The sequence below is a fragment of the Takifugu rubripes genome, chromosome 3, assembly GCF_901000725.2.
Source record: "Takifugu rubripes chromosome 3, fTakRub1.2, whole genome shotgun sequence".
Classification (NCBI taxonomy): Eukaryota; Metazoa; Chordata; class Actinopteri; order Tetraodontiformes; family Tetraodontidae; genus Takifugu; species Takifugu rubripes.
The window spans coordinates 2441280-2454388 of NC_042287.1; the positions used below are offsets into that span (position 1 = coordinate 2441280).

The following is a 13109-nucleotide window of genomic DNA, read 5'->3' on the forward strand; positions in this document are numbered from 1 at the left end:
GAATCTGATTCCTGGTTTAGAAGAATATTTATCTTAGAAACTGAGTAGAATATGTCCATATGTAGCCACCTTCTAATAACCTCCCAATATTATTTAGGCATGCATGACATGAGGTTTGTCCTCAGCTATGTGATCAGTTCTGTCTTTTACAAAGACTTCTCTTCCTAGTGGTTTGTTCAATTTGTTTACCGTAGATTTTAATTGGATCACCTGAGTCAAATTAAAGTTAATAGTAGATTATTGGGTTGTTGGGGTTTTTTTGTCCAAAAGGAAATGGATCCCAAACAGATTATTTCCATTTAGGACAGGAATTTTGTGTGACAAAACAAATTACACATTTTATATACAAACACAGACCTCCATTAATTAGACTTCAAACCATTAACCCTTTATTCTGGAGATGAGGTTCCATTCTTGCTCCAGGTGTCAGGAATCAGTGATTCAAACCAAACATGATTGAACCAAACACAAGAATGAAGACACTTAATTGAGCAGCACTTTCACACAGGTTCTAATGTCAGGAATACAAGTCAATGCCAAAATGAATGAATGAATGAATAAAGGCATCCTACTATAGCAGCATACATTTTAGGCTACAACGATAAAAAGCATTGTGCATATTTAAGTAATGGACCTGTGGTAACACATCTAGTTCCTTGTATTGTTTAGAGCCTCTTCACAGCCTGTGGTTGGCGGATTTTTGCCAGACAACTCAAATTCCAGTCTCATCATTGTTGCCTAAACAAGTCATATAATCACATAGATGGGACAAGTGACTAAAGAGGTTGTTGCCACTTTTCACTCCTTTAAAGGTGCTGGAGAGTTAGAAGTTAGGGACTGTAAATTCCTTTGATAGCACACCGAGTCCAGGTAAGTTTCAAAGTATTAGCAAACAGCTACTTCAGTGGCTTTTGGATTAAACGCACAGAACAGCTTTCATGAGCACTTGTGCGAGTTGTGTAACCACAAGATAATCAACACAATCACGGCCACCTATCTGTGATCCAGCCTTTCTAGAGCCTACGCTCTAGAACTCTACGCTCTTTTGAACCTGCACCTTTTGTAAATAAGCTTTTACTGATACTGCTGACAATTATGCATAGACTTCACACAAACGGTAGTTTTATCTCTGATGTCTGTTTCCAGGATATGTTGAGAGAAAAAAGGGATGAAAGAAGAACATTTTATTCATAAGAAAGACACCCAGGTTTCTGCAGACAAATCCAAACTGATACCCATGAACATCTCTGTTACAATATTTACACCTGGACCAAATTTTCATCCACATTTGGATGCTGCAGGTCAATTTGGAGGTCTGTGCTCCCGTTCCAGACACTGGGCATCAGTGCTGCCCTCTCCAGCTTCACTTGACACCTACACACCTACAGTGGGTGAGTGGTTTTTAGTCTGTGGTGCATCTCATATCTGAATCAGGTAAAACAAGTTGTTCAGCAGTCTGATGGAGTGAAAAATGTTAGATCTTTTCATAAAATCAAACCAATAAATTGGTTATTACAAATATAAGTTCCTTCATGATTACACAGGAATTGTCAACTGCACATGATAAATGGTTATAGTTGTTAACTTTCAGTTTGCAATGTCTGATATCATTTTATATTTCTTGATAATTTTTACCATTACAGCCAAATCTGGTAAATAAGTGCAAACTTTAGGAGTAAATAATCATCCAGCAAATTTGATCTATAACAATCCTGTTAAAAATTGATTATTTATCGTGATGCTCAAATGGTGAAAGACAGGAAATGAAAGCAAAATTTAAATTTGACTCCACTACTTGAAAAGACTCAAAGTTTTCAATAATTTGTTACTTAGAGACTTTGGGGAGCAGAGTTCTTCTCACTAAGGCAGAAGGCATGTCTCATCTTACCGACTATATGTCTGTCTGTCTCTCTCTGTTCAAATGTCTGTAGTCAGTGCAGATAATGAAAAACAGATTGCACCTTACTTTATCTATACAGGGGTCATTTTTTTCCAACAAAAAAAATCAATTGCCCACACAAAACAAAAGTGTCCCCTGTTTTAGACCTGTATATATTTGCATAATAAAAGTTTTACAGTAGAATGCTGCAAAAGACAATTGTGAAAAGCGTCTCAACAAGATTATATCATTTGGTAACTCTAAAAAATAAAATGAATGAAAATGAAAGGACAGATAGCCAACAGCAACATGCAGTCTTCAAGGGACACTTGATTTTTCTTTTTCCTTCATAAAGGAAACCTTTTAGAGGTTGTGCTGAGTCTACCTCAGGTTAATCCTGTCGTCCAATCATGGCTGAATGTAAAAAAAATGAAAATTCAAGACAGGAAAATTATAATTGTTTGGCAAACTACAGCTCAACGGTGTGCAGTTTTATGTTATGACACTATTTTTCACTGTAGTACATTTGTACTTTGACATACAGCTGTAAGCATATTGGAATATCATTTAAAGGAGCAGCGGATTATCCAGCACGGCTACTCCTGCTGCAACCCCTCCGTCTGCATGCTCGGAACTCTTGGTCCTCAACAAATGCCCCGCGCACTTGTTCAGCACCATTTCTCTCCCTTTTCTGTTAAAAAGAAGAAAACATAGCGGACAACTTGTAAAATATCATTAAATTTAATTAAATCTTAAGTGTGGGGAAAAAACATGCAGTGTTTTTTTTTTTAATAGAAAAAGGACTTCAGTTTAGGTTACCATCTTTTCACGACCATAAGGCAGACTTTAAAGTCTTACATTTTCTGCAAAATGGACGGGGCACCTTATAATGGGGTGCCCTTTATGTGTGCACTGAGTTCCAAAATCTGTAAATGCTTTTCGGCTTGCCAGCTTTCGCAAAAGCCGGCATCATTTATCAGGAGCTGCACGGCAATGAGACTGACTCTGACAATGACCAGAGGGAACCCGGCATGTTCGATGGAGAACTGATCAAAAAAATAACGTGAGTACATTGCTAAATACACGCCAGCATGCATGTTTTAAGCTAGCCCTATAATCCGGTGTGCCTTATGTATGTGTTAAATACAGAAATAGAACCCGTAGCTGAGACTGTGCCTTTTAATAAGGTGCGCTTTATGGTGAAAAATGGTAAATGGTAGTTATTTAAGTACATTGAAAAACAACCATAGTTGGCCAATTGCTTGAAAACAATGCAACAGGCAAGAAACAGCAGGAAACAGTAAAAACATAAAATACCGTAATTTCTGGACTATAGAGCGCTCCTGATTAAAAGCCGCATAATCTAATTTTAGAAAGAAAATCAATCAATCAAGAAAATCAATTTTGTACTTATACAAGCCACACCGGATTTTAAGCCGCAGGTATCCCACGTAGTAATATGAAAAATTAGATCGAAAACATTCAGTACTGGTATATGTTTTTATTACCGTAAGAGACGAGTCACTGACGAGTGACAGACAGGTAAGAAACAACAGCCACACTTTGCACTTGTATGTTTAAAGACCTTAAATCCAGTTTTTATCATGTCAGGATTTTTTTTAACTTTTCTTTTAATTTAATCCGCTTAGCAACATAAATATATTGTACCGGTAAATGCTTCTTTTTTTTCTAACAGTGTCTGTAATGCAGCTACCTTGAAATATATATTTGTATCAGCTACACACAAATTACGTTGTTTATGCTTTTTTCTCAAACAATGAACAATCTGACAGACTGATCGCTTTTAACTTAAAAGTTGCATCATATGCTTTTCTTCTAGTATTTCCACGTTGATGAGGGTTAGTAAAAATGACTGATTCACAATAGTTGTACTAGTGCGCCACGGAAAAAAACATAAATAAGCCGTAGAATAAGCCGCAGTGTTTAAAGTAGCTGCTTATAGTCCGGAAATTACAGTAGTCACAGGAAATACATGGATACAAAAATAAAGAAAAAGATCATTTTAATTAAAAATCTCTTTGTGTACTTACACTTGAACCATACAGGAGATAAGGTTCCTTACCTGACATATGTCCCAAAGACTCCCAGCTCACAAAGACAGGTGCTGATTTTGAGAGGAGCGTCTCGCTTCAGAAGGATGTTTTGGACAGGAGTGGGATGAATTTTATCCATCAAAATGTAGGCCATCCTCTCCTCGCTCCCCTTGACTTCCTGTAAAACCTGCTGGAGCTCAGCTCCGTAGAGGTTGTTGCCTAAAGCAATATGAAAAAAAGAATGAAGCAACTTCATATTCAGGCTCCTGACAAATAAAAAAAATCAAACCTAAAATCTAGATTCAAAACTAATTTAAGGTGAATGAGGGTATGGGGGTGATAGACGGGCAATTTGGATTGTACCAGATGTGCTCGTGATTCTAACAGATGTGTTTGCCTTCCATTGTCTGCCTATATTACAGAAATACATCGTTTCAATGCTTTTCAAGGCGTTATTCCAAGACAGTAATAAAATAATGATTGAAACAATAGTTGAACTAAATAAGGAACTTTTTAAGATTAATCGGTGCGCAAATACATGTTGCGCCCCTGGGTCTGCCTCATCCTGTGCCCGTGACACTGCTTACCTCCTCCCTCTCGCTGAGGCTTCAGGACAAAGAGGCCTGGTGTCCGCAATGCCATTTCTATGGTTTTGTCCCCCTCTGGTCCCTAACAAACACAGCAGAAAGTGCTTAATCTTTACCAATTTTATGTTCACGTCACAGCTGGGAGTTCTTTTCCTTCAACATCATCAGTGGTAACAATGTCACATGTTTTGGGGATTTTTACCATGTCAAGTGTGTACAGGCCAGCAAATGTTGATCTGATCTGCTCTACTACTTGTGGTTGCTCAGGAAAGAATTTCTCAAGAACTCCAGGCTGAGAAAGAACCTGTTGGACCTTCTTTGTTCCAGCCAGGTGAGTTCCAATATCAGGACATTTCACAGCCAGAGAGCGCTCCATCAGCAGACGAGCTTGCCAGTCCTACAAGGGAAAATATCCGGACATTAACCAGTTTTTAATGTCCAATTTAAAATTTTCCACATTAAAGATATTTGCATTCTCTTCCCCCCCATCATCAGAGGCTAAAAGTACAAGAAAAGGGACAAACGCATGACAAATGTATGACAAACATACCTGCTCACTCTGGTAGTTCTGTGGCATGTAGCCGTTCCTGAAGTACACCACTGCAACCTCCTGGCCATCCCTCAAATGAGATGCACACAGTAAATGCAAAGCAATCTCATGATATTACCTCTAACTGTCTCGGCAAAAGGCAACACATGCTTACACAAAAAGCTTCCTGTCTGGATCCAGAGACCCCGTCTTGGAAACATCACGGAAACGCTTCCTTTTCGTGGAAATGTTTCTATAACATATTGAAAACACAAAAGTAACCTGTGGGTCAGTTCACACTTTTAAATTATTTCCAGTATCATCCAATTCAATACATGTCAAATGATGCCGAGTAACACAAGCAGGAAGTGGTGGTTTCCAACCTAAAGCAACATTTCTGTTCTTACCTCTTCCAGAGTTCGTTCTCAATGCATCGCTGATCAAAGATGTTGATTTGATTCTCCTCCACCAAGAACATGACGATTGCCCTGCAACAAAAGGAAAGATCCTCGGTGAATCTTTCACTATGACCTGAAAACACGGGTCCATAGCCAACACCGTGAACCAGAATGTCCGGGTGATGGTTGGATTTGATCAAAAATAATAAAAGTCTTCCCTATATTTTCTTAAAATAATTAACAATGGGTATATTTGCCATTGGTCATTGGTTTGCTCATTGATTGACAGACATAACAGGTCACTTTCATCAGCTGAGAGTCTGAAGGATGCAGAGTGGAACCACATCAGATGGGAGTCCAGTATATGTTGGCCCTTAGGAGTTAAATCTTTACATACTGCGTCGCCTTGATCCATTAAACCTCACCTAATGCATGAAAACCTAAAAATAAACCATGTGTTTTCAGCCTGTAAGCATTTGTACAGTAACAACTGAAGTCTAACAGGCAACATGGTGGCCCACTGGAGCAACATGATTGCTCACTGAACAGAGCAGTTTCAAAAAGAAAAATCTTTCCATTAGTTAGCAACATGTTTCATTTGTACCTCTTTGATCCGTAGAGCTCCCAGGCTTTGGCAATAGCTTCGGCCAGACCAGCAGCACTGTTGTTATCTAGGATACGCTGACTTTCCTCCACGCAGCCAGCCACCTTCAGGATGTGTCTGTTGAATACAGACTGCATTTTATAGCATGTATCAAAGACAATATTCCAGAACTCTCTAAATGTACTGAATTTAACCCAGTATCAATTATGTGTTTATTAAACACAAACATTAAAAAAAGGACAGACAACAGTACATTACTTTGAATAAATTACACAACGGTAAATGCATATTTTTAATAAGATCCCACTTCAGTTTTGTCTCAGTTACTAAAAACTGGGCCGACAGCCATGGAGCTTTGGTCCACGACACCGTCTGCACCATTTTTGCCGGTCAAAAGTGTTTGAGATCGTGACCCGTGCTGTACGCCCCTTCTCTTTCATTCTTTGCCTGCATGTTTTCAGGTCATGTATGAGCACGGGGCACTGGTGTCCTAACCCAGACTGCACTGCCGGAGCTCAGCTGATGGCTGCATGGAGGTATTAAGGGCGTGACCTACCGGTGGACATGTGGCGTGTGTGAGGTCAGCCCAGCAAAACTGGCAGCAAAAGTGTTGATTTCTATTTGCTTCAGAGTTGGGCACCCCTCGTTTTTCTGGTCCAGCATGTAATCGGACCGGTTGAGGCCCAACACAATGGACTGGTAAAAAGAATGAGACAACTTTTGACTTGTTTGGCCCGTGACCAGACTAAAGAACTAAAGGCTGCACCAGAGCTTTAGAAACTCCACCTGCACTTGAATGTCTATATTAGTTGGATAGATAATGTGTAATGTCAAATTTTACAGTGTACTGTATGGTGAAAACAGTGTGGTCACATTGGGGCCACAGATACTTAGAGTGTAAAAATCAAACCTGGAGTGGCAAATAGTAGCAAAACCTTGAATATTTGGTCCCTTATTTATGTTGTGAACAGGGTCTATGCAAATAACACTAAAACTAAGGCAATGACTACATGTAAGTATAAAAATCATATTAATAAGTATAGTGTACACGGTATGTGTGCATGTTTGAGCATGTAGAATCACACACACATGGATACTGTCCATCTCTATACATGAGCCATTTTATTGAATGCGTTATGATTACGTTCTTGGAATCACTGCTTATTAACTAATGTTGGTAACAAATTTGTCCTTTGTCTTTCTATTCCCATTAAAAAGAATAAATTAATAACATTGAATTTGACATATTTTTAATTGTGAGTAATCAAGATAGATCCACTGATGATCTACACTGCTGTTGTGATGCGGCTGTATTTTGGTGCATGCACAAAGGGGTAAAATCATGTAACACATTAAATGAATCTCATTGGTCATTTAGATTGTAAGCTTAAAACCAATTATCATACCTGAGCCTTTCCTTCTTCTAGGACTTGTTGATGAATCTTGAACAACCTTGCGGTGAAATTATCCACTGTAATGGTGCTACAAGCATAATGTCAGCCATTAAAATACTGGAAAACAAATATAACTCAGGGTATTTAAAGTGCAGATTTTTGTTCATTGAGGACAATAAGGGACAGAAACCCCAAAAGTGGGCCATGACTTAATAACCACTGGAAAATGTGGGAACCAGAGTGAGATCAGTTGAGAACCCCAGGTCTATAGTGTCAGTTTTGCCTGGTACACGCAGCAGAAACACTTAGCTAGTGATAAACCACTGCTCCTTAAGTACCTAGCTAGAGCCTTTTGCAGAAAGTCTGCATCCTGGCTGATTTTATCCACCAGAGTGTTGTAGTGGACCTGCACTGCCAGGGCCTGGTAGAATGCACTCTTTGGTACTGGCGAGGGAAAGAGCGTTATTGGAGCATATGTGACCACCTGAAAAACAGCACAAGACCAAAGAAAAGATGTGGCGACTGCTCTGAAATCCAAAACAATCAACATTTCCCACGAGCTTCTTTATTTTTTAAAAAAGGTGCTCTTTTTTTACAGCCCTAATGACAAGTGAAACCAGTGAGTCCTTGTAGTTAACAAACAAGCAAACAAAGCATGAATAATTCATTAATAAATGGAATGTGAGGTGTAAAAACAAGTATTTAATACAAATCCCTGCAGATGCCCAAATGAGCTTACTGATGATCCGACCTAAATCCCATCACCTAAAGAGACCAAATTCCTAACGTGACTGAACAAGCCTGTGCTTTTGTTTTTGCTCCTTTAGCAAAGAGTAAACAGTCCTTTGGGCATCAAAACACCGGCTCTCTAGTTGGTTTAGTCAGATTTCATCAGTGGGGTCAATAAAATGCTGGTCTGTGAGGAAAATAAGTTCCCACATCTTTAAAATAACAAGAAACGTCTTCAAAGGGTCACAAAATATGCAAAACCAATACAGTAATATAAAACTTTCTATTGAAAGTTAATTCCTAAATGTTTAATTTGAATACAACGCTGTCTGTACAGGGTAGTGCAGCTTTTATTTGGTAATTGGTACTTGTAATGTCTATGCAACACTACAATAGCAGTTTGAATAAATAATACCCATTTAAGAACTCGCTAATCTACTCTACATACACAACTACTTGAATCCTTTTGAGACAACATTATGAATCCCATACGATCAATTAATAATTATTTCTAAACATGTAGGGGCAATGATAAGGAAAATGGTTTGGTATTTGTTTTTGGAACAATAACATTGATGGAAGTGAATACCGGTTTCAATGTCTTTGACAAGCCTACATAGGTCAAAGTTTAGTGGTGTACCCAAGCCCTCGCCTGAAGGCAGGGATAGACTCCAGACCCCCCCCCCTCCAGCCTAGCACTAGCCTAGTATTGCTGCTCTTACCCTCCGTGCACTCAAACATAAAGAAGTGTTTGGTTTTTACCTCTGATGAGTTGGGGCTTTCATGCACCCTTATTTGGACACCGTGAAGAAGTGCTGTATCTTTTGCTACTTCTGCTAGGTCTTTCACCAGCATAGCATTAGCCATCGTATCCTTCAGTATTCCTTGTGCCATGGCAAATTACCCGAGACGAGGCTCAGGGAAAACCTGTTGTGAAAGATGTGTAAACATTCTTTAATTGACTTAATAAAAAAATCTAGTTAAATATGTCATTATAGATTACACAAACAAATGTTATTATATCCAACATAATCCCAGCACTTTCAGCTAGCTAATGTTTTCTACATGTTGAAAATAGGGCAAGCGTAGCATCGAGTTACTGTATTCCTTTAATAACATCATATATGCAAGATCAATGGTGTGGTTGGGCCACTGCACTGGAGAGTGAAATATGAGCAAAAACCAGTGGACGGTGGACTTTATCTTTCAATGGGATGAGTGTGAATAAACTGGGACATGGATCAGCGCCTCTAATCACAACTGTCAGCTTGTGTCCACAGCAGTCTTCTGCTATGACCATGTGAACGTTGAAAAATTGATAAAGAAAGTTATAGAGAAAAAAGAGCAATAGAGAATAAAATAGCAAGTGCACTGTGTACATAAGATGAGAAAAATGGGATTCAGAAAGCCGGAGATGATTTGAATTTGCAGAGAAGTCTCCAACAGTTAATTACAATAATCCTGTGATGAAGATGTGAAGATCTCGCTCCAGGTCTTGTGTAGACAAATATGGATTCAACTGGGTACATGCAACTCTGACAGCTGATTTGTATCTCAAATGAATCAGCTAGCGTTTAACTACAAACCTTAACGACAAAAATAACAGGCCTGCACAATCTTCTATTCCCAGATAAAAAGAATCTCACAACATTTTAGACACAGATGCCCAGTTTATTGTGACCGAAGACAGCCGTGCGACCTAAATAAAGAGGTGAAATAAGGTAAGTGCCTGTAAAAATTTGCCAGGTTGTTTTTAATCAACAGTATTCCCGATTAAACCAACTTTAAGTCATTAAGACTGGTGGGAACAGAGGATCTATGGGTGGGAGCAAAGCACCCACACAAACATAACAAGACCTGGTGGCTGGGTCAAGGCAATGGGACCACCTGGAATTCTGAAGGTGGCTGCTCAAGTCTTTTAATAATTTAACAGCTCTATTTTACACAGACAGAGGGATCAATAGACAAAAAGCCAAGAATGTCCTCTATTCTCACAAATATCCATCCTTCAGTCATTGGCCCATGGAGGAACCCTGGAGAACCCACAGGAGGGGCCCCTGTCACAAATCCGCCCCAAAACTACAGAAAATGAGTAGCCAAATCTAAAAGTCTACAAACTGAGCTGAGTCATTCAACCTGTTGTCAACAGAGTAGATAAGATAATAACTGAACCATGAAAAATGTTGTGACCGCGTTATAAAGTATGATATTAAAGAACCGGGTTAAAGTTCCATACGGTTCTGTTAGTGGTTGTGTTATAAATCCGGTTCGAAATCGACCTTACCTTTAAGCACGCGGTTCTTTACAGTCTGTGGCGATTTGTCGTCGCTAAGCAACCTTTACACACTGTCAAACTCCGACCACTTTAGTTAGTTATACTTTTAAAAGATCACGTATAAAGTGCAAGTTTATACACGTGGCTTTACTCGGTTCTACGGTACCGACGGAGCAGCGAATGGTGCCGGAAGAATCTCGGCGACGTAGCTCAACGATGATTGGCCAGAACAAGACGTTGATGGCCACGTGGTCTGATAAACCAATCAAATCCCGCCCCTCCTTTCGGAATCAATAGATTTATTATCAACAGAATTAATTAAAGTTTGTTCAATGCAAATAATTCATGTGGTTTAACGCCCGGGGAAAGACTGATTGCGCAATTATTCCACCTTAGTTTACTTTATAAAAAAAATCACCTATTGTTCAAACTGAAGCAAACACAGTCTCAGGTGTTCAGAAACTTAACAAACAGTAAGCTAAAATGTCACAAATGTGATTGACCGTATTAAACAAAGGATGCATAAGCATAAGCACTCTCCACTCCAGCAGTTTGGTTTCTAGTCAGCCTGTCAGACTGATTGTGTTTGTGATGAGAAGAACTCCTAGTCACAGCGAAAAAGGTCATGGAGTCGTTAGCACACACAAAGCCTGGACGCCAGCTGCGTGGAGTTTTCCAGCACATGTTCAACCTGACCCTGGGGCTGTGCAAAAGCCCCATGCCTCATCCCAGAGCCAAAGATCTCAACCCTAAGAACCTCAATAGCTACAGGCTGCTAAGGACTCATTTGATGAGGGCCCTGTAGAAACTGGTCCTCGTCCACCTGCGGCCCCTGGTGAGCTCTTCGCTGCAGTTTGCCGATGGACCTAGAACTGGACCAGAGGGTGCCACCTGAAACCTCTGGACTGACCAATTGACCATCCTCGGCTGCTTCCTGGTCTCAGTGGAGTAGCTAGGAGTTAGGAGGAGGGTAGCTAAGATGACCTCCTCCTGTTGAAGACTCTGTCCCCCACAATCCTGGACACTCTGGCAGCACTGGGCGAAGGGGATATATGACCACTCCTACTGCTGTCAGACATGACAACAAGCACATCCGATAGACTGGACATGTGAGCTGGACTCATACGAAATTACAGACATCACTCACTGCTCACTCGGTTTTCTGCATCAGTAGATTCAGATTCAGATTTATTTATTGCCATTGTTCATGTAGTACACAGTATTACACAAGCTAGGAATTTGTCTCAGTGTGACGCTGCAACATTCAACATAGAGAAGACAATAAACACTAGAATAAAATAAGTAAAATAAGACATATATATATATATATATATAAATAGTAAGGAATAGGTAATGTAATAAGGAATAGGTAATGTAGACAACCAGCCTATAAGATACTATTGTATATAGTCCTCTGTATTATATAATGCTGCATGTACTTATGCTGTGGATTTATTTGGAATGCATCTCTACCTCTTGCTCTTCTTTGTGTGAATTTGTATTTGAATGTTAGTTATTGTATGCTTTAGCCACTGTAAAACTGCAAATTCACATTGTGGGATGAATGAAGGACTAACTTATCTTACTTAATTACTACTTCAGTAATGGGGGAAAATAGATGAAAACATTCTTATAGAGCAATTGCTGCCCAATCATCTGCAAAGCGTGAATATTCCAGTTCTAATCCTTTTTTTATTGATTGATTTAAATATTTTTCACACAAGACATTATTCAGAAAGACTATTTAAATTAGTGTAGATCATAAATAGCATTAAAAAATCAACAGGGTGCAATGTTAACTAAATATACTTGAGGGATGAGGTGAATGAGTGAGGTTGAACTATAACTATACTCTAACAACTATAAAGGTGCAATTCATTACATGACATGATGGCTCCAATTCAAATAATAATAATACTTATAATATATTATTATTATTATAAGGTAAAACACCAAAAAGAATCATCCTGTGTTTAAGTATAGTATCAACATTGCAAGAGGCTAATAAACATACTGAATCACATTAGCCTATGGCTATGTTTTATTGCATGCACAATAAAGGTAACATTGGCAACATTGGTAACAGCCGGCAAAGTGCAGACCTTTATCTTCAGACTGTTTGTAGTCTTTTTCCTTTTCCTAAACTGGGCACCTGGTGGCTCAACTCCTGAATCAACAAATTACTCTTGATAATTTCTTTAGGGTTGTGTTAATGACCTCTCATAACATGAAAAATGGCATGTGACATTCTAGCCATATACAACTGTCCAAGTTATATATTGATTTATAATTCATTTGGAAGTAGAGAGACTACTAATACTAATACTACTACTACTACTACTACTACTACTACTACTACTATGGATTATAAAACATAATGGCGTTTTCTGACTGTCAGTTGTTATTTTTGACATATCCGCATTAGCTTCATCATTCACTAATCAATAGTAGCACAACCTGTTTATTTGGGTACTGCTCCTGTGCTCCAGAGATTCTGCTGACCAGAGAGCTTTACCACCTTCTGGCCAGCAGAGGGCGCGCTAGACCCAATTCTTTAATCAGCCGGCTCGACCTCGTAATATCTGCAAACAGCAGAGCAGGAAAAACGTTTTTAATGATTTTTCTATCACCCGAGGCTCTTGAATAGTAGGAGTAAATCT

General features: G+C 39.1%; 1 protein-coding gene across 1 annotated transcript; it reads right to left on the reverse strand.

Moving 5' to 3' along the window:
* Positions 1-366: 366 nt before the first annotated feature.
* gss (glutathione synthetase) lies at positions 367-10665 on the reverse strand. The gene is made up of 13 exons (XM_003962880.3): positions 10459-10665; positions 8937-9101; positions 7784-7929; positions 7458-7533; positions 6608-6747; positions 6052-6168; positions 5457-5537; positions 5225-5302; positions 5071-5140; positions 4723-4917; positions 4521-4602; positions 3963-4152; positions 367-2570 (listed from the first exon to the last, which is right to left on the reverse strand). Exons 2-13 carry the CDS (start codon positions 9066-9068, stop codon positions 2447-2449), a joined length of 1431 nt encoding a protein of 476 aa, XP_003962929.2. The 5' UTR covers positions 9069-9101; positions 10459-10665; the 3' UTR covers positions 367-2446.
* Positions 10666-13109: the final 2444 nt, after the last annotated feature.